This window comes from Suricata suricatta, chromosome 14, assembly GCF_006229205.1.
Source record: "Suricata suricatta isolate VVHF042 chromosome 14, meerkat_22Aug2017_6uvM2_HiC, whole genome shotgun sequence".
In the NCBI taxonomy this organism is placed as follows: Eukaryota; Metazoa; Chordata; class Mammalia; order Carnivora; family Herpestidae; genus Suricata; species Suricata suricatta.
This window is the reverse complement of record NC_043713.1, coordinates 16,715,912-16,738,001: the sequence shown is the minus strand read 5'-3', so window position 1 is coordinate 16,738,001 and position 22,090 is coordinate 16,715,912. Positions and strand designations below refer to the sequence as shown.

General features: G+C 46.7%; 1 protein-coding gene across 7 annotated transcripts in view; it reads left to right on the top strand.

The window, feature by feature from the left end:
- Positions 1-22,090, top strand: part of NEDD4L (NEDD4 like E3 ubiquitin protein ligase) — a 334,157-nt gene that overhangs the window by 146,929 nt on the left and 165,138 nt on the right. Inside the window, exon 1 of one of the 7 annotated variants that reach the window (XM_029921937.1) lies at positions 9,139-9,324. The exons of the other annotated variants lie outside the window; for them this stretch is intronic. Within the exon in view, the coding sequence (XP_029777797.1) occupies positions 9,302-9,324 (23 nt within the window). The 5' untranslated portion in view covers positions 9,139-9,301. Of the gene's footprint in view, positions 1-9,138; positions 9,325-22,090 lie in introns of those variants that run through there. 7 annotated transcript variants of the gene reach the window in all.

Sequence of the window (22,090 nt, the reverse complement as noted above, 5' to 3'; positions counted from 1 at the left end):
TCTCGCAGTCATGGAATCGAGCCCTGAGTCGGATACGCACTGAGTGTAGAACCGGCTTAAGATTCCGTCTTTCCCTCCGTCTCTCTGCCTCTCCCTTGCTTGCTCGCTCTCTCTTTCAAATATTTTTTCAAAAAGTAAATGCAAAAATTCAAAATAATTCATTAACAGACCTTTGAGTGCATCAAAAGGATAAAGCACTGTAATCAGTAGTTTATTCCAGTGACACTAGGGTGATCATTAGGAACTTTGATCACCATCATCCATTATTGAACCTCAACATAGCAAAGGAGAAAAGACCAGCTCAAGAGAGGCTAAGAGCTGTTGATTAAGTCAAGCAGCATTCCTAATATAACACAATCCAAGAAAGCAAAATAGGAATAAAAACAAACTAAATATAAAAAGGCTGTATATTACAGAGGTCACAAAAACGCCTCAATAATAAATGTCTTCCTAAAAAGGCAAAACACTAAGACCATTTCAATTGTAATTAAGAGTTTTAAAACGAGGTCTGCTTTTACAATTATTTATCATAGTCGTAGAGGTTCTACTGAAAGTAGTCAGACAGCAAAATGTTTGTATGTCTAGAAAATCTAGGAACCTCTAGTTTAAAAAAAAAAGTATGTGTATATGCCTATAAAATCAATGGGAAAAATTGTCAGGGTAACTGGATAAAAAAAGTCTAGAAATGCTCATTTCTGTTTTGAAAAGGAGCACTCAGAAATGGAAGGTTTTGTATTCCTTTTTTCAACAGCAAATCACCTAGAAAAACATTAAGTAAGTATGGGACTTGTATCCTTTTGAGTGAAGATGATGAAATAAAAATACATGACATATAATATACCTATTATTCCAAAATTAATACATTTATTGCAGTTCCACTGAGGATTTCCAAAGCAGTGGGTTTTTTTTTCTTTTTCTTTTTGAACTGAATGAAATAATCTTTAAAAAATTCTTTTCACTGTTTTTATTTATTTGAGAGAGAGAGAGAGAGAGAGAGAGAGAGAGAGAGAGAGAGAGAGCAAGCGAGAGAGCATGAGCAGGGGAGCGTCAGAGAGGGAGGAAGACACAGAATCTGAAGACAGGCTCCAGGCTCTGAGCTGTCAGCACAGAGCCCGACACGGGGCTTGAACCCACGGACCGTGAGATCATGACCTGAGCCGAAGCCGAACGCTTAACTGACTGAGCCACCCAGGCGCCCCGAATGAAATAATCTTGAAGTTGATGTAGAAGAATGAATGCCTCAGACTTGAGAAGAGCTCGGACAAATGTAGAAAAGAAAACCAATGAGGGAAAACTTGGCTTATAAGTGACCACAAGGTGCTGGGAAAGCCTTTGTGACCAGATCAGTGTGGCATTGACAAAGAATTACATAAGTAGTTCCATGGAACAGAATGGAGAACCCAAGGCTATGTTCCATTAAGTGGGAGAACTTAATATGTAAAATGAATAGTTGAGTAATGTTGAGAAAAGAATGCATTATTTAGTGGGTGGTATTGATTTCACCATCTCTTTAGGCAGGGGACGGTGTGTAGATGTCTATCTTTCACTATGATCAGAAATACCAGAATCTTAAAAAATGTACAAGCAGTTCAAATTTAGAAGAAAATTTAAGAACCCACTTGTATAGCCTTGGGGTAAGAGAGAACATCTTAAGCACGATTTGGTACCCACAAGCTTGACACACTGGAGTGGGGTATTTAATCACATGTAAGACAGAAAAGGGGTTTTTGTGCACAATATCAATAACATACGAATTGGCAAACTCAGGAAAAATGGACCAAGAATATGCAGTTCATAGAAAGCAAACCTATGAAAAAGAATGCACATTTGCTAGGGAAATGCAGATTAAAACAGTGAACCTTTCCTTTAAACCCATCAGATGGGTAAAAATAGAGGAGACTAACACTTCTTGCTAGCAAGGAGATGTGAATTACCCTGCTTTATTTGGAAAGCAGACTGGCAGTGCATATTAAGCTAAAAATTAATACACCTTTCTAAGCCTTTCTCCCGGATGTCTGTCTCCTAGAAATAAAAGTGTACACAACGTCCTGTGTGTAAGGCTGTTTATTCTACCATAACAGTGGCAAAATACTGAAAATACAAAAGTTCATCTCTTGAAAAGTGGCTGACTTCCGGGATGTTTGTGCCATGGTTCAGTCTGCAGCCACTAAATAGAAGAGACTTGGAACTGTATTTACTGTTGGCTTTTGGTGGGAATTTGCGTGGGGGGGGGGGGTCTATGAGAAACTGATGAGGAAGGTTCAGAAAAGAATATAATCCCCAGTTGTGAAACAGAGACTGGGTCTCCATACATTTGCTCCATTACAGAAATGGGAGAGCATAGATGAAAGCAGACGAAAACCCTGGTTGTCTGAGTCACGAGACGGGAGTGGAGGTTGATAAGGGTGGCGGGAGGCTGGGGGAGAGAAGGGATTTCCCAGCCGCCGCCTCTCTCCAGGCTCACCTTTGGTTAAGAGTCCACCACATTCCATTATTTTCCCTCCCTAATGGAGGAACCTGCAGAGTGCTATGCTTTAAGTTCAAAATCCTGGTTGCTTCTTTAGATCTTTTTCTTTCTCCTACCAGTCTACACCTGATACCCTCTTGGATTTTATGAGAATATTAACTGTGCATATTTATAAATCGTCTTCCACTTCCAAACCCACCTGCTCCTTTTGCGTACACATGCCCTCTTTCACAGCGCTGGTTTTTTCATGTTCAGTGATTTCTCCGCTGTCTGCTGGCCTTTCTGTTTGTGACTCCTGTTTGCTCCTTCCTCATCAGAGTGCCGTGTCGCTGGTATTTGTCAGGTTGTGGCCACGTGTGAGACTTGACGGCCTTTTATGTGTGACTACACTTGCCTCGGGCCTTTCTGGCACCTGGAGAAGACTTCTACCCTTACAAACCCTAGGGGACTCTGCCCTTCCAGCCTACCCCGTTTCTGTCCAGTGATGTGGCTTTCCTGCTCCCCTCGGACCCATGGGGATGTGATCTTTAGTCTGTGTGAAAGAGGAATGGTAGAAATGTGTGCTCCATGGGCATCTAAACATAAACTTCTGTCCTCTCTCAGCCTTAGGTTTCTTACGTGCAAAGCGGGGATAATAAATCATAGTACCTGTGTCCAAGGGACAGAGTGAAGAGCAAAGTAAGTGATGCCCTTCAGGTTTAGAACAGCGCCTGTCGTACAGTAAGAAAGTTCCTTGAAAGTTCGTTGCTGCCGTTTTCAAAAATGGGACCACTCCCGATATAGCAGATTGCAGCATGGTTTTTCCTCCGGGTTGGTACGGCAGGATGTCTTCCCCGTATTAAGAGCTCTATGGTGTTTGTGTCTAGGTGTTGGTGTTTCTGTAGATAAATTGCTACGTTTGACTTCCTGGATGAAAGGACATCACTTAAATGATGTTCATAAGTACCAGGGAATTGCTCTTCTAAGTATTACTGCTGGCGCCAACAGTTCCCACGCTCAGGAGTCCGCCCTCTCATCCGTCTTTTAGTGTTGGCTCTTAGGAAGGTACAAGTGTCTCATTTCATGTCTGTAATCAGTGAGGTTGAGTATCTCTTCATATATTTGTTTTTCTTCTCTTAGAAGTACTAATTTGCATCCTTTGTCCATTTTCCTTTCGGTTGGTAATTTTTCACTGCTTTGTAAGTGTTCTTGGAAATGGGGTTTGTCTCATTAGATTTATTGTGTATTTTGTATAGAAGCTTTTAATTTCAACATTGTGTTTTTGAATGTCTTTCCTGGGGTGTCTTGGAAAGGTAATAACTATGCATCGCATTATACCTTTGTTAACAAATGAGATTTCCCCTCCCAATTGTGAGAGCTCATATGTACACAGTTTTCTAAATCTGAAAAACAGTTAGGAAAAATTAGAAGGAAAGAGCTACCAGCAACAGAAAGAACATCATTCTTAATATCCTGGTGTTTTGCTTTTACTTGCCTTTAGTAGAGAATGTGTGTTCATGGGCTGGATGTATGAGGGATAATGAAGAAATTGTGGCTTGAACAGCCAGCTGGCTGGTGGCCACTGCGATGGGGGACAGGTGCAGAGGGAGACTCAGAAGCTACTGTCCGCGCTCATCAGCCTCCAGGTGAAGATGTAAAGATGATGGTAAGTGAGAACTTGAGGGTCAGGGGCTAGCTGGGTAGGACGTCGGGTGTCCTCGGCATTTAGGTGGTCTCTGCAGCCAAAGGGACTGGAGACAGGATCGTGAAGGTTGAGGCATTTCATCAATGTGAAAGTGTGTTCAGGACCCTGAGTACTTCTCTTAAATAATGAATGTTAGGAACCGCAACCATTTCATGACTTCGGGAACTCTGTTAGCTGTCGGGTTATAGATGCCTGAGGACACCAGTCACTGGGTGCTGGCTAGTGCCTCCAGCAGAGCAGAGATTCACCATATTGTGTTTACTGACTGATATTTACAGATTCAAGATACCTCTCTCCTTCTTATGGAGATAATTTTCTTTTCAGATGTTTTGATTAAGTCACTAGTGACTTGACTGTATTAACGCATGAAGTCTGTAAATTGTACATTGTCTCCTTTTGTAGCACTGGAAGAAAAAGCTAATCCAAGTTAGGAGGATTTAAGACCTTATGGGGAAATTCAAGACTGTGTCATAATCCCCAGAGCTTGCCTGCGTTATGTAAAGATTTTTCCCTGTGTCATGTCATCTTTGTTTTGTTCAATGTATTCCTCCCCCTCCAAGTGTCCTAGTTTTTTTTTTCCCCCTACTGTAGCTGATTTTGAACGAAACAGAGAAACTTGTTTTTTTTCCCCCCAACCTTAGCATTTGGATCCTTCATTTGATTACACATTGTTTTAAAATAAGTGATAATACATTCTCAGCAATGAAAATAAATTTTTTTTCTGTTTCTGAAAGAATTAGACATTAGGAAAAATAAATTATAAAACTGATCCCTCTGTAATCAAATAGAATTAGTTGCCATTTTTTTCTTCTAGTCCTTTGGTTTATGTATATGTGTATATGGAAATTATTTATTTGGAATCATGCAGTGCTATCATTCAGAATGATGCTTTTAAACCCATATTTTATGGTGAACATTTTATTGTAAAATTATTTTTAGAAAGGTGACTTTTGAAGGCTGCAGACCATGGGTCAATTGACAGCGGCTTTTAAGGAACAAAATTCAAGGTGATCTCAGTAAGGGGGAAGTCCTGCTAAATCAGATTAAAACCAAAACCCAAAGCCCTGACAAGTGTTTGGGAATCCTACCCTGACATTCAGATTTTGTGTTGGTCGTAAGATCTCGTTTTGAATGAAATTGGCCATCACACTTTTCTTATTCCCTCGGGATATGTTAACTTAAAACTCACCTTCCATGTACGTCCTCTGCTTTCCATTGGAACGTACTGACCCATTGTGACCCTTGATGGCATCTCATACCGGGATGTTTCACAGCCCACCTTACCCCTCCTCCCAGTTGTGAGGTCTCCTAAACAATATTGAACAACTTTCTGGGTAATATGTCAGAATTGCCGGGAGCCATAGAAATGTACATTTAATTATAAGCAATGCAGAATAAAGGATTGCCATGAATTGTAAACATTATTTTTGAAATTTAAAGTTGGAAAAGAAAGTCCCCAAAGAATACGAGTGAGACTAGAAGTAGTGGATCCTTTTTGACAGACTTCTGGTAAGACACCCCGCCCCGCCCCCCCCCCCCCCCCCCCCCCCCCCCCCCCCCCCCCCCCCCCCCCCCCCCCCCCGTCATTCACAGGCTTCCCTTCCATGGCCTTCCCTTGTCAGAGAGTATGTGGGGAAGTCCAGGAAGGACTACGGTCCCTTCCACTCCCTTTGCTACCTGCATATCGTCCACACTGCGGAACTGCAGTCAGTATCTGTCTTCAAACACCAACAACTTCCTGTTCATCAAATCCAGACACCTCCAAGTGCTCAGTGCACACTCCTCTTCAACCTTCCCCTTGACCCTCAACTATCTTGGCTCTTGGCTCTCCTTTTCTCCTCTCTGACCACTCCTTTACTTATAGCTTCTCCAGGACTCTAATTATTTCCTTATGATTTATTTTTCCCTTGCAAATCTCACAGTGTCTGCTGTTGCCTTAATGGAGATTAAAACTCACAAGCTATAAAAATGTATACATGTAAATATGTAAAATTTAGAAATTGGACCAGGATACATGTAGTTTTACAGTTTCCATTTCTTAAAATTATATTTTGATGGTTTTCTCATGTTGTAAAATGTTCTTTGAGGCCATGAGCATACAGGTTACCTGTCATTTGTTTTCTCTATGGTTGGTCATTTAGGGTTGTAGTTTGTAGTTTAATGACGTTATGGTATCGCTTGACTATATCCCTTATGATTTCCTTAGGAAGATTCCTTGGGTCGGGATTGTTAAGTCAGGGGGATGAGTTTATTTAGCCTTCTAGATTGTAGGATCTTGAGCTTCTTCTCAGCGAGACCCTCTTCTTAGGCTTTCCTCATCTTTATTCTGCAGCAGATTTCTCGTTTCTAGTTTTTGTTAACTTCTAGGTTACTCTGTCCACTGCTAACCACAGTGGCACCCTGTGTCCACCCCCCTTTAGGGATCCAACCAGCCGTCATGCCTTCCCCGGGACCCTCCGATATGCGGGGGGCGAGTGGGGCGGGACTTGCAGCTGGACCCATTCTGAGGCCACTCTGAGTTGACGGGGCCGCTTCCATCAGACGTTAGAGCTGCTCAGGGCTGGACCCAGCCCTGCTCCCGTCCCTTCTGCTCTCCCATTGTTCCTGACTTGGGTATTTTCGACTCTTGAATCTATAATTCCCTCCCTCGGCCCCATGACCTGGTCTTCTCCTTCTTTGGGGGCGGGGGGGAAGATGTCACAAAAAAGCACTCGCAGAGGGAGAAATACTATAAACTGCCCTTCGCTGTTCCTCACCCCTGCCCTGTCCACAACAGCACTTGTCCTTTATCCTTCCGGCTCCTCAGAAGTGGCCCCCCTACCCCTTCTCCAGGGCCACCACCTCCTTCGCTCTGTGCAAAGCCCTGTTCTCCTAAGCCAGCAGTTCTCAGCTTGGCCTCCCAGAGGACACTTAGTGTCCGGAGATATGTTGGGTTGTCACCCAGATGACTCCGTCTAATGGATGGAGACTAGGGGTGCTGTCAAACATCCTGCAGTGCACACAGCGGCCCCCACAACGAAGTATTACCCAGCCCCAGTGTAGGCCCGGTTCAAAAAGCCTACATTTTTGACATACTCTCCGACCTTCTGAGGAACTAAGGGTTAGAACTTCAACAGGAGAATTGGGGGATGGGGGGAGACACGATTCTTAGCCCATAACAGTTTGGTAATATTTGATGGGAAGAATAGGTGCCTTTTATCTTTTTTCTTAAGTTTATTTATTTGAGAGAGACAAAGGGGCAGTTGGGGAGGGGTGGGGGGAGGGAGGGAGAGAGAGAGAGAGAGAGAGAGAGAGAGAGAGAGAATCCCAAGCAGGCTCCACACCATCAACGCAGAGCCTGATGCGGAGCTTGAACTCACCAACCACCAGTAAGATTATGACCCAAGCCAAAATGAAGAATCGTATACTTAACTGACCCAGGCCGCCCCCCAACCCTGCTTTTATCTTTTATTAAAGTTTATTTTTAGTAATCTCTATGCCCAGTGTGGGGCTTGACCCCACGACCCTGAGATCAAGAATTGCACACTTCTCCAAGTCAGCCAGCCAGGTGCTCCCGTGCCTTTTATCTTTAATGGAACAGGCAAACGGCTAAATAACTTACTCAGTTTGTTCAGGTACATCTTCTTATACTGTGGTTCTTAGGTTTTGAACCTTCCAGCCATTGCATTAAAGTGAACCAGCTTAATTTTGTTATTTTAGATGTAGTCACAGATGGGGTTCCTGCTCTTAGAAGTGGAGTTTGGCACCTGTGTGTCCTCACCTGTTGAATCCTAACCGCTTAGGGTATTTCACCTTGTTGTTTCAAGATTCCCGCTGAAGATGACTGGCCCTGTCCGCCTGTGCCTGAGGGTGTAGTTGGGGATGGCGTCTGGCGGTAACCTGGTTTGCAGGTTCCCCAGCAAGCCTGCAGTGATCCTCCCAGCCACGAGAGGCCGCTGGCTCCCCTGGGGGCCCATCTTGTGCCAGCACCTTCGGGAGGCCCAGCCTTAGAGCGCCTGTGGGAACTCGAGTCTGGGCTCTCAGCTGACGCCCAGGAGGGCTACCTGAGCGAGCCTGCCACCGGACTGGAGTTCACTTTTTGCTACAAGTGGTGACACTTTCTGTCTCGGCCACAACCGCTGGGCTTGTAGAGTGGGTTTCAACTTGGCTTTGGGTAAGGACAAAGGGGTGGGGCTTAGCGCCAGTCACAAGCCAAGAAAGAGCACGCCTTTAATTTGGGGAGTCGAGTAAAGGGCGGTGAGGTCAGCAAACTGTACCCCTCCAGTGGGACCCCACGCCGAGAAGTACCAAGGCGAGCCCTGCCGGGCCTCTCCGTGCCCTCGGCCTGTACCGTAAGGACACCCCGCTGGTTCATCTGAAAAATGGGTTTGCACCCCAGAGATGGTGGATTGGCTTATAGGGTGGTGCTGTCTGTCCAGTGGCACCAGATCCACCCGCATCAGTTCTGTTCGGTGTTGTAGTTCGTATCATAGTTACCTTTGCCCTGGCCTCTTGCCCCTTCAAGACTTTCAGCGTTTTGAGGGCCAGTAGGTGCTCCCTAGCCTGCCTGGTGTGGGGTGCTCACGGGAACTGGACAGAAGCCAAGTGCGTTGTGAAGGTGAAGACCAGATCTCTGCTGTCTTCCCAGAAAACTCAGATGCACCTTAAAAATAAACAGCAGCCCAGCCCAAGTTACGGTTAATAAGAGCTCCGGGAGCTCCCGGGTCATTGCCTGTCCTGTCCTGTTTGGTAAACAGTCAGTGTCCTTTCCACGCTGTGACAGCTGCCGCCTGGAGCTGCCCTGCTGCAGGTGAGCTAACGTTAGGGCGCCTGTTGAAACGAATTACTGCACTGGGTGGAGTTACCTAATCCTTACGGTGGAGGGGGTGGAGCTGGAACGAGATTTCCACCAACAAGCACTTCTTTCTAGCTGTCATTGAGGTGAATCATCAGTATAAGTAGCAAGCTGTCGGATTCCTCCTCAGTTGTGTGAAAACTTCCTGGTGGTCCCCGAGTTCGGGCAGAGGTGTGCGTCGGCAGCTTTTCATCAGAGAAGGAAGGAGAGGCGGCTAGGAGCCCGAGGGTCGTCGAGGTAGATTTCCCAGCCGGGTGACCGACCGCAGAACTAGCCAAAGCAGACGCTTCCCGGCAGGACAGATGGCTTGTTTTTCATGAGCCTTGAGGACAATCAGAGGTAAGAACAAAGAGCCACTGTATGCTTGGTGTGTGAACGCGGAACGTCTATCGGCATGGAGTTTGATCTTCGTGTAGGGCCGTTTTCATATCAGTGGCGTTTTTCTAACACGTACCCAGGTTTTCCATGATATGTGACTTGTTTTCGGTGTCCAGGGTTAGTTGATCAGTTTTGACCCTTGATTTGTATAGATGGGATGGTGAGCAGAGAATGAAACTCGGAAAGAATCGTGATCTACATTCTCCTTATTTCTAACCCCTTTGCTTTCTTATCTCTGCCTTGGATAGGAAAATGTACACATTTTATTGTCAAAACAAAAGCACGATGGATACCTGTGTTTTGTTTTTGAAAATAGAAAATGTAGATCACTCGGGTTCTGTGAATGTTCTCTGGTTTAAAAGTCCGTGTTTTAGGAAGAAACAGGTGTTCTTATTCTGTTTTGGGGGCTCTGTCTCTCTGTATTTCTGACTTAGAAATTCACTGGGGAGGAAGGAGACACCAGCTGTTCTTGGCTTCAGATGAAATAACATCTTAGCTTGGAAATGGTTGGCGTGGAGAATGAAGTAGGCTTTATACCTGAATTGTTAGTTGGGAGCTAGAGAAATGTTTCTGCCCCTTAGTATTCGGCTTGCACAACTTAGTGTGAATGCATCAATGATAATGTGATGGTGATTGGTTTAAGAGAACAAAAATTAAAGGTTATATTCATCTGTTTCCTTGAGGCTTTGCTGTCCTTTCCCTACCCTTCCTACTCATACATACGGATATACTTTATGATTAACACGTGATCTTTCTGTTTCTTTACTGTCTCATTTGATGGTGATTCATAAACTGTTAGCTAACTAGTTAGTGTGTATCAGTGTGCCGGCCACACCTTTATACTAATGAGCCAGGTTACTTTCAAACAAACATTCCTAATGTTACACGGGAAGATGGATGGAATTTTAAGACCATAAGTAAAAATGTATCCATGATGAGAAATGGCAACGCCTACAGTCAAATCAGGAGTTGCTCTTTAATAAAATACTTCATTTCACATCACGAAGTACGTTGTCCACAGGTGTTTGAGTTAGATTTCCAATCAGACAAATGAAAACAAGCAGCCAAACTAGAAAAGGGAAATTAAAGAGCCTGTGTGCTATTGCACGCCCTCCTTTAAATAATCTCGGAGAGGACAAGGTGAACTTTAATTCCCAAAGGAATGTGAGTAAGCTTGTCACATCAGGAGGGGGGTGGGAAATGGTTTATTTAATTAGAAAGGACAGGGGAAAGATTTTCACAGATGTTACAGATTTTTTTTAAATTAAGATTTTTTTTTTTCTGGAGTCTTGCATTGCAACTGAATGTTGCTTTAAGACCACATGTTTGGGTGCTGTTCTGTCACGGTGGAATAGAATAAGAAGATGTAAAATGAAGGCAGCAATGGAATGATAGGAATTTGCTACTGGAGGAGTATAAGCACGTTATCTTAAAGTGGTGGAGATGGTGGGGAGCTCTGTAGACTTCCTGACCACTTCTTAGAGGGAGTCGATAAAACAGGCTTTTGTGGGGCGCCCGGGTGGCCCAGTCGGTTGAGTGTCGGACTTCCGCTCAGGTCAGGATCTTGCGGTTTGTGAGTTCAAGCTCCATATGGGGCTTCCTGCTGTCAGCCCAGAGCCCGCTTTGCATCCATTGTCCCCCTCTCTCTGCCCCTCCTTCACTTGCGCTCTCTCCAAAATAAATAAGTATTTAAAAAAACAAACAAAAAACAGTGGCTTTGGTAACTGTGGCCCTTGTGTTGGGGTGGAGGGAGGGGAGGCTGTTTTGACTGTGTCTGAACTTAATTCCAGGCAGTCTCATCTGTGCTCTCTGGGGCCGAGCCGAATCAGTGTTTGAGGGACGTCATTTACGTGTAATTTCCTTCACTTTGGCCGAAACCTTTTTCTTCCTTGTGCCTTCACTCCTCCTGCGTGTTGGGTTTGCTAGCAATGATTTACTGTCCCAGCAACGTGGAGGATGCCCGATTCTGAGCGTCCACCCAGAGCAAGCCAGCTGACCTCTCACCGGGGATCCCAGACTCCTCTGAGGTCATTCCCCCTCGGGGCCGTATCGGCAGCACACGTTCTTCGCGGCCTTTAGAATCTGCCTCAGCTATGTTCTCAGTGGCTCAGAATTCCAAAGAGAGTCGCTCGGCATACCTTGACCTCCTGTAAATATTTGTGCTCCCTTGTGCTTGGCCTGGTTTCTCGGGGGCACGGTGAGCACAGGTAGGTAGCTTTCCGAGCAATCCTGCCCACCAGCCGGGCCTCGGGGGAGCCTGCCAGCCAGCTGTGATCCAGAAATCAAAGGAAACTTTGTTTCGGACTCCTGCAAGAGCAGGATAGGACCTTTTAGAAGATTCCGCCTGCCCTGCTGTTGTTGCCAAAACTGGATCAGCCCAAATAATCCTAAAATCTTTCCAGGTAACCACCAGCTGCCTGTGTACTCTCAGCTGGGACTCGTGACTGCTTATTCATCTCAGAAGTAGCTGCTGGGAGAAAAGCTAAAATCCCGTCCCCGGAGAGTACGCTTGCTGTGATGGGCACTGAGTAATAGATGAAATTGTTTAAATCATTATGTCATACACCTGAAACTAATACAACGTTGTATGTTCATTGTGCTTGAATTTTAAAAAGTAAATAAGATAAAATAAAACCCAGCGCTGGACGGGCATCATCCCTGAAAACAAAGAGCACGGAGGCCTCCCTGGAAGTTTTTGGAACAGCACACGAGACCTGTGCCGTATCATTAGGCCCCAGAGGCAGTTAACAGTGTCATTTCACCCTAGGTGGAAACACAGATGACAGAGCTGAGTTGGGTAGACAGAGCTTCATGGGCGTACGTACAGAGCGCCACCTGCAGCGACGTGGGTGGGCCGGGTCGTCTGGCTGTTACTCACTGGCCTGCTGTAGGCAAGGATCACATGCAATTATAAGCCGCCCATGACTCAGGCCAGTGCCTGGAAACCCCGTCACGTCATGAGGGCATTTGGTCATGAAGCAGAGGCCATGGGGAGCCCCGGCGTTGTGATCTCCAGGCGCATATGCCTGGACATGCGGGGATTTGAATCCTCAGCTCAATTAACAAGGTCCAAGAGTTTACTTTGGCCGAGATCTGCCGTGCTAAGGCGGCCACGCTTGAGACTCCTCCCCTTGTTGCCCTTTGGTGTTGAGATTTGTCTCTGTTTCATCAGCAAGCAGTGTATCTGAAAGAGGTGTGTTCCCTGGACACTTGTCCCGTCTGGTCTGTTTTTGTGACTCTTCGGACTCCTCGACATGGCTGTCTAGGACAGGTGCAATGTCTTGTTCATTACTTTAAAATGACTCCTCTCATTATTCTTTTCGTCTGTCCATTACCAAAGTCTGTTCGTTACCAAATATTTACTAAGTATCTTTGTGCGAGATACTGAGAGGTATCTTTTTTCCCTACAGTGCGCGCACTTTTTGCTGAGCTAACATTTTGTTAAGGTTCGTCCCCCGGCCCCTTCCCGCATATTGTTTTCACTTGATTTATTTTTTAAATAGATTTAACAGGGGCGCCTGGGTGGCTCAGTTGGTTGAGCATCCGGCTTCAGCTCAGGGCATGATCCCACAGTTTGTGGGTTCTAGCCCCACGTCGGGCTCTGTGCTGAAAGCTAGCTTAGAGCCTGGAGCCTGTCTTCAGATTCTGTGTCTCCCTGTCTCTCTCTCTGACCCTCTCCTGCTTGCTCCCTCTCTCTGTCTCTCAAAAATAAATTAAAAAACATTTAAAAAAATTTTAAAATAGACCGTAACAGCCGTTATGCATTGGGCTAAGTGAAGATGGCAATCAAAGGCAATTAAGGCTTAATTGATTTGTAAGATTAATGAGGCCAGGAAAAACCTGTCCCCTAATCGAGTTAGCTGGTTTAAAAATTTTTTTCTTCTCAATTCTTTGTTCACTGCTGGGAAGCCACGTGTCAGAGTAGAGTTTTCATCGGTGTGTGCCAGTGGAACTCTGTTCCCAAGGCAAAAGAAGAACTTAATGGCTAGAAAAGGTTACGTAAGGCAGAGAGGTGTGTGTGTCAGAGAGGGAGAACATGACGAGGCGCAGGGGCCCTGTCACCTGCCACGGAGCTGCAACTCCCAGATGACAGATCACCCCTCCTGCAGGGGACTGCTATTTAAATGTGATGTTTAGCATGACGTAGGATGGAGGAGCTCTGATGACAAAGCCAGCATCTTGCTTTAGCAATAACCCGTTGGGGAGTAAGACCCACCGACTCAGCAGTGCGATTCCCAGCCTGCAGCCCCCTCCCACCCTGGGCAGGAGCCTCCGGCCTCATCCCTACCCCTGAGCAGCAGGCCCCGGGCTAATCCCAGGTGTTACCTGAGTCATCATTGAATTATCCTTTTGTTGTGCTTGGGCACATCTATTTTTGGCTCTGCTTTTTTTTTTTTTTTTAAAGGGAGGGGAGATGTGTGGGCAGAGAACAAAATGAAATGTTCCGGATTTGAGCATGCTGGCCAGTTAAGAGTCTGAATGGCCTCCTAGGGCCTAGGTGAAACTTATTTACTCAACAAACATGCCTGGAGCATCTGAAGGGCCACTCTGGTCCTGGGTGCTGGGCCGCGTCGCCCTGTGCGGTCACCTGGCCCTCCTACCTGCCTCGGGGAGCCACCGCCTGGTGGGAGGGGGGACCCATAACCAGGGTAACAGATTCTGTCATTGGAGGCAGTGCGAGTGTGTATACAGAAACAAAAGCAGGAGGAGGGAATAACCATTATGCGGGTGGGTGAGCTGTTTTCTTCCGCCTGTGAGTGCCTCGCACTCCCCAGGGGGCCTGGTTTGGGCGACTGCGGAGTTGTCCGCAGCATTAGGGTAGTGGTTCCTTTGTTAAGTCCTCAAAGACGGCCTTTGCACGGAAGACTGTGCATTATTGTGCCTAGAAGAGTAAGCGGTTGTTCCTCGTAGAGCAAAAGGAAAAGGTATTTCCTGGAAAAGGAGTTCCACCCCTGAGACACATGTGAGTATCATCCAGTGTGATTGGAAGCAATTGAGGTGTGGCAGCCCAGATACACCGGCAGAAGGTCGACCCGAGGTTGTATCATTGACGCGACACAAGTTTTGTCATTGGCCAGATGGGCTTGTTAGGTCATGTGACCTCCAGTGATTTCCCCCCTCCCCCTCAAGTTGGGATTTATGATAGGGACGTATGGAACCGAACCTTGTAAGCTGTCGCTGTTTGAAACCTTGAGGCAAGGATTGAGAGGGAGGAGGCACGTGAACACATGCAGAGCAGGGCGCTCCTGGAGCGTGGTCCGAACTTCCCAAGTTCGCTAGCCAGCATCGCAGAGCACGAAGGATTGAGTTCCGAGGTTCCCAGGTTCCCAGGCTGTGTGAGTGCCTGTGCCCTGCTTAGGGGGGAGCCCTGGGGACCTCCTGGGGTCTGCTCACTGCTGAGGATGACAGCAGCTGGCCGCGTGCTGAGGACACGGGTCTGGAAGCCTGGCGGCGCGGGAGCACGTTAGCTGCTGCGGACACCAGCGTCTGATGCCTTCTAGTTGTAAGAGGCAGAAGCGGAAGGCAGCGCTGGCTGTGACTTCCTGATGAGCTCACGCCCTTCGTCACCTTGCTGCGTCATCTGATCTTTGTCAAGTGCACATCTGTTCTATTTCTGTGAGGGTCCCCCCCCGCCCCACCACCACCTCCAGTTACTGATTTCTCATTTCCTTCCAGTTGCTCAATCAAAATCACCTTTTCAGAAACGGGTCCGCATCAGTCCTTTCTCTGAAGCGGGTTCTCTTCTGCCACGTTCTTCTTTGCTGTTTTATTTTGTTTACCAACTGTCTCCACTCACCAGAGTGTAAATTCCACAGACGGAGGGGGCTCTGAGTGTTTCTTCATAGTGTCTCTGAGGTGCCTAGACCCTTGCCTGAGGCACAGCAGGTGTTGAGTGAAAGTTAGTCTATGAAAGGAGGCTCCCCGTGGGCTTTCCTGGTCCCAGCTTTGGCCCATTGGAGGCCGTGGTTTCTTCTGAGTTCCTGATACTTTGAAGTGACTTGTCACCTCACCCCACCTTTCCGCGTTAGCGTAATGGTGTTGGCTGGGTGGTGGCTCTCATTCCCTTGAGAAGGAAGTCTAATTGGAGACTTTTCTTACATGCTGTTTCTCGGGACTGGAGTTTAGGCTCCCGGCTTCTGCTGCACAGGGAGGCCTCCCCCCAGGGGACGAGCCCTAGGGTGCCCTGCGCAGCCCTTCATCGGGCGAAGCAAATGTTTTTTACCCGTTGTGGGTTCTTCCTGTCTAATCGCCACTCTGGGTTCCATTGTTCATCGAGCTGCAGTTTCACGTTCCGCTGTGGTTTTACTTCGCCTCAATCCTTTATTAATTACCTCTTGTTCAAACTCCCTAAGAGCAGATTATCCTTCCCTTCGGCTTCTGCTCCCTCGCCATTGAATTTCTTTGTTTTCAGTCATGACTTGAGAAAAATAACCAAGAACTTGCAAGTGGGGCTGTTTTGTCTCCATCCAGTTTATTCCTATCTTATCAGTATTTGACTTTAAAATGCTAAGGGTGCCTGGGTGGCTCACTCGGTTGAGTATCTGAGTTCGGCTCAGGTCATGATCTTACGTTTGTGGGTTTGAGCCCCACGTCAGGCTTTGTGCTCACAGCTCAGAGTCTGGAGCCTGCTTCGGATTCTGTGTCTCCCTATCTCTCTGTCCCTCCCCTGTTCACGCTCTGTCTCTTAAAAATAAATAAATGTAAAAAAATTTTTTTACATAAATAAATGCTAAAGATCGCTGTTGCTCAGCCTGTGAACTTTTCATGGGCCACAACATGGTCAGTGATATTCTAGGATCTGCCTACCAGATGGCTTGGGATTTGTCCTAAGTACCTTATCCCCAGGGCCTCATAGGCCTAGGCTGTCACGATGCCCGATAAAGCAATTACTGCAGACGTGTGGGTACCTGGAATGCTGTCTATGCAAGTGACCAAGACGCAGATGACTTGCTAGGATTTTCCAGCCCAGTAGCAAAAACGGACAGGTCAGGAGATGATTGCCGTACTGACTGACTTCTCCTGACCGGCACTGGGGGTTTGGGCATAAGCAGCATTCTCAGAGACAGCTGAGCTGACCTTTAAGGTTGAATAAGGGTCATGTTCAGGCAAGATAGGTGCAGGGCATTGCTAGCAGAGGGAAGGACACGGTGTGTTTGCAGAACTAAGAATTGCCCCCTTGGCTAAGTGTGTGAGGCACGTGGGAGATGGCACCGTAGAGGCAGGCAGGGGCCAGGGCTGGGCAGACAGGTATTCTCCGGACTTTGTCTTGCAGGTTACAAAGAACCGATTCAGAGTGGGTGATTCCTGTGAGTTGGACCGGGGTGGTTGGGTTAATATTTGGCTGCATTAGTGAGATGTAGAGGGGAGGAGGTTGGGACTCGCGGTGAATTTCAACCTTCAAGTGTTTTTTAATCACTGAGCTTGGATAGACAGAAGATTTCTTCCTCTGTTTGCCTAGTGCTCAAGCCTTGGGTCCTCAAAATTACAGACTACAGGAACACAGAGTGTAAATCTAATTAGCGGCTAATAATTGTTATTTGGCGAGAATACACAGTTACCCCACACATCCCGTTTCTCAAATTTGGATTGCATGTGTCGGCCCAGGGTTTTGTGTTCATTTATAAGGAGTCATGCTGTTATCTGAATGTTAGTTGCCAAGGTCTCAAACTGCTTTTTCAATATAGCTCCTGAATATTATTCCCGCAGAATGGAGAAGTACACGTTCGCCTTGCTAGGGGTCATCTAACATACTTGATCCCCAGCAACTCAAAAGAGGACAGATCAGGTCTTGTTTTGTGGTGGCACCTGCTGTGTCCACAAATGGCATGCACTGTATTTTATTTTCTTGTGATTGCTGTTTAACGGTATCTCCGTCCACATCAGCTGCATAAAAATTAGAGGTTAATTGCAATGAATGTTTTCTCAATCATGTGCCTTTATTAAGTAAGGGCAGTTTGGCGTGTGGAGATTCTCATCTATATGGAATCTTACACATCTTCATTTCTTCTTCTTTTTTTTAATGTTTGTTTACTTTTGAAAGAGACAGTGCATGAGCGGGAGAGGGGCAAAGAGAGAGAGGGAGACACAGAATCCAAAGCAGGCTCCAGGCTCTGAGCTGTCAGCTCGAACTCCTGAACCATGTGATCATGACCTGAGCCAAAATCAGAAGCTTAACTGACTGAGCCACCCAGCACCCGTACAGCTATTCATTTCAAAAGCAAACCTTTTTAGGGTTGGGAAAAAATCAGCAACACACTACAAAGGCCTGAAAAACAACAACTGGAATAAAAATTTATCTTGGCATGTAGTGAACTAGTGACGCATTTCTTAATCTCCCTTTCCAGTTGACAAGTAATTAACAATCTAATCAAGGTTTCTGGACTTAACTTGTTTGTTGTTTCTCCTAAGTTAGTCCTCAAACATTAGTATTTCTTGTGTCCTCTTAGATTTGAATATTTAAGTTTCTCATACAAGTGTGTGTCAATGCCGGAAGTTAGTCGTTAAAAGTTTTTGCATTTAGTTGATCAAAAGTGCTCATGATGTTAGGTTTTGGTATTGGTTAACATTATTGCTGAAATGAGATTCATTGAAACTTTATTTCCCTCCATTTTGCTGTTTCTTTGAATATATTTGAGCCTCTAACTGAGGGCACTCTAGGAAATGACCTCATGGCTCCCACATTGTGGAAAAGGGAAGAAAGTAAAGAAAAGGAGATTTACGTGGAAACTACATTATGTAGTTGAATGTGATCAAGTATGAGATAAACTGAGAAATGCATGTTTTGGCAGCTCAGGCAAGACCACGTTTCCAAATGTATGACCCTGGGAAGATGTTACATCAATAATGAGGTGTAGGAAGTCAAGCACCCAAGAAATATTTACTGAGGATTTGTTCTGTGAGACGTTAGGTGGAAAATGCAGACAGGCCTAAGATGCAGATAGTTTAAGAAAATTAAGACTTACACACTTGAGAAAGGACTAATAGTGCAGAAAGGCCACACATTTCAGCGGCAAGAGCGTGGTCTAAACGGTCACAGGTGGAGGAAGGTAGAGCCTGGAGAGGCTGGTGAGTCTAGGGTGGTTGGTTCTGGGAAGAAGAGGGCGAGGTGGTGCCGGCTACCTGGATTTCCTTGGAGGGGAGAGTGCACAGGCACCCACAAGTGAGCATGCTCCAAAGGGTGAGCGGGCTGAAAACTTTGAAGGTGGTAGATTGGCATCGTTGGGGAATCAGACAGGTGCGAATGGTGGCGACAAGTGGTTTAATTAGGTTCTGCACTTACTGCCGCATGGAAGTTCTTCAGCGCAGAATGAGAGTGAACCAAGGATCCCATGTCTTACTTGAGCATAATAGAGGTCTGACCACTGCACTTCTGATGGGAAAGGTGCGTTTTGTTCTGTGCGCTCTCACTGCACGATTGTCGGACCCTACTGCAGGGTCACAGGGACAGAGAGAAACCTCAGTCTGTACAACAGAGTTATCTAGTGGCATAAACCTTAATGCTCAAACACCCACGTCCGTGACCTATGGTGGTGCGAGCAGGACCAGTCCCTACTCACAATTCTAGAACCTTCCCTGGCTCTCCTTAGAACCCCTTCAGTAGCCAGTCTTCTCTAACACAGTGACTTAAGGGAGGATTTTAAGATGTCTGAACACCAGGAAAATCTTTCGTGTACATCCAGCTTTGGCACTGTGCTAAGGGGCTCTGGGGCTGGCACCAGTGGGGGGCAAGCAGGTTAGCAGACATCGGTAATGCCGATGAAGGCTTCGTGTCTTCTACAAACCTCCTTTCTTCTTGATGACACAGGGGCCCGGGAGGCTCAGATGTGAGTACCTGCTGTATATTTATCTCCTAGCCGGGGAAGAATGTGTGCTGTGTGATGCCCCTCTCTTGCCAGCATGGGGGCGTGGGGCATGGTCATCATCTTGCCCTCTTTCTATTGATTATACTTGTTTTTCTTCCTGTGATAATACTGTGAAGCATCATTGTCTTGCCTCTCTTTTAAAATTCTGTTTTGGAAGGCCTTGTGGTGATACAGCACAGAACTCAGCATAATGGACCAGTCAAGTATCTAGTGGTTTGTTTACATGTACAATAGCCTTGGAGATAGAACTTTTTAAAAATTACTTTGCAAAAATTTTTTTTAAGAGTTGAGGGCATACTTTTGTTTCTGTGAGTAACTGTAGGATTTCACAGCAGCTTTGTTTTTTGTGAGCGGTCTGAACGTGATTGGCAAGGTGGCATTAAGAGTACATGTATTTTTGGGGCGCCTGGGGGGCTCAGTCGGTTGAGTGTCCGACTGCGGCTCAGGTTGTGATCTTGCAATTCACAAACTGGAGCCCAGCTTTGGGCTCTGGGCTGACAGCTCAGAGCCTGGAGCCTGCTTCGGAATCTGTGTCTCCCTCAAAAATAAATAAATCATTAAAAAAAACCATTTTTTTAAGTACCTGTATTTTAAGTTGTTCTACAACTTGGTAAAGGTCTATCATCTGTTTTGTTTGCTTGATTGAAATGTTTGTTTATTTTTGAGAAAGAGAAGGACAAAGAGTGAGTAGGGGAGGGGCAGAGAGAGAGGGAGACACAGAATCTGAAGCAGGCTCCAGGCTCTGAGCTGTCAGCACAGAGCCCGATGTGGGGCTCGAACTCATGAACTGTGGGATCATGACAGCCGAAGTTGGATGCTCAAGTGACTGAGCCACCCAGGTGCCCCAGGCCTGTAATCTCTCACCTGCAATTCCAAAATCCAAAAAGCCCTGGAAACTTGGAACATTTTTGTAGGTTTGTAGGAAACTCATTGGATGACAAACGCAGACTGAGCAGACTTGAGTGTTTCTGGTGCTTCTGCAGAATACTTGATAGAACCCGTCATACGTACTGCGTGCATCTAACACTTGATGGTGGGCTTTGCCCCAAGCCCCTCCTGGGAGTGTTACGTCAGAATTCAAATAGACGGTCATCTTTCTGAAAGGAGCAAGAAGTGAGAGTTCTAGAACACATTCAGCTCCAAGGGTCTCTGATCAAGGCCAGCTTTAATGGAGTGTTGGCTTAAAACCCAGACCCGCATTGTCTCACCGTCCTGGGGCCACAAGCCAGGAATCCGTGCGTCAGCAGGGCCGTGCTCCCGCTGGGGGCACCTCCTCCCGTGCCTTCTTTCTCCTCTGGTGTTTGCTGATGATCTTTAGCATCTCTCAGCCTGGAGCTGCGTCCTTCTGTCCCTGTGTGTCTTCGTATGTGCACGTCTGTCACTGTGCACATTTTTTCCTCTTGTAAGGACACTATCATGTTGGATGAGGGCCCACCCTGATGACCTCATATTAACTGGATTACTTCTAGAAAGGCCCTATTTACTTTTATTTTTTTATATTCATTTTTTGAGAGAGCAAGCATGAACAGGGGAGGGGCAGAGAGAAAGGGAGACACAGAATCCGAGGCAGGCTCTAGGCTCTGAGCTGTCAGCCGAGAGCCTGACACGGGGATCAAACAAACGGTGAGATCACAACATGAGCCGAAGTGGGACACTCAACCAACTGAGCCACCCAGGGGCCCCCAGGCCCTATTTCATAATGTCGCATTCTGAGATGCTGGGATACTTCAGCTTATCTGTCTTTTGTTGGGAGGGAGCATGATTTAGCCTATATCACAGGCAATGGTTCAAGATGAGCTAGTCCCTTCTTTCTGGGTTCAGGTATGCACCAAGTTCAAGACCTCAGCCTCAGGGCTTTCCTGGTCTCCCCACCCCTGGCAGCTACATCACTGGATGGGCACCGCTCCTGAGGCTGCTTGTTGAAACCTCAGAAGCTGCTGCGTCTCCTGCTAACCTCAGTGGGGGACGAATTTCTTTTCTCAAGAGAGTCTTGCTTGTGAGAAGGAAGATTCTTGTGGCGAGGGCTGCACTTAGGGTTGACTCCTGAGGTCCATCTGGGACCACGGTCACTCCCAGCCTTGAGGGGTCTACATTCTTACAAAGTAGGTTAAAGGAAAGATCGTACAGAAAGTGCTGGCACAGCGTAAATGCTTGGGGGTAAAGAGGTTAGTGTTTACGTATGTGCCTAGGACACGGTGAGCAAATCCACAACCGGCTTCCGGTCCCTCTTTTCCCCACACCCTTCCCTGTTTGCCTGAGGCTTGCTCTCAGCCGACCTGCCCTTCACCAGTCCTCTGCTCTACCTTTGTTCCTGGGACCGAGGGGGCGGGGGCGGCTGAGCACCTGTCTCTGTGTGTCCCCTTCAGTCCTGGCATCCCAGAGCATGCGGTGACCCCGTGGGAACCAACACTCCTAAGAGTTCTTTAAAAGTCTCAATTCCTCTGGTTCGTTAGTGAAGGCCGAGCTGATCCTGCTTCGGCGCTGAGCTCCGGGTTCCTCTGTCGGAGCAGCAGTGTTTCCTTCACCATCATCACAATGGCGCGGTGGGATTAGCCAAGGAGCTGACCGCCGTGTTCCCGAAGAGTGAGGACACTGGCCGATTTCGGGGCCATCCTGTGTCTGTGCACCTGTTTTTTAAGGCTACTGACTTGATCAGTTGGGGGTAAAGGCAACTGATTTATTTTTAAAAAATGAGACTGTATCTTTAATTTTCATTTGGATTGACGTTTCTTTTGAACCGTGCGAGAAGTAGATGAGGAGGTATCCATAGCCTACCAGCCTCCCGTAAGATCACACAGGCTGACCGAAGTATCACTCGATTCTCACCCTCGCCCCCCATTTCCTTTAGAATGGAATTCCCGACA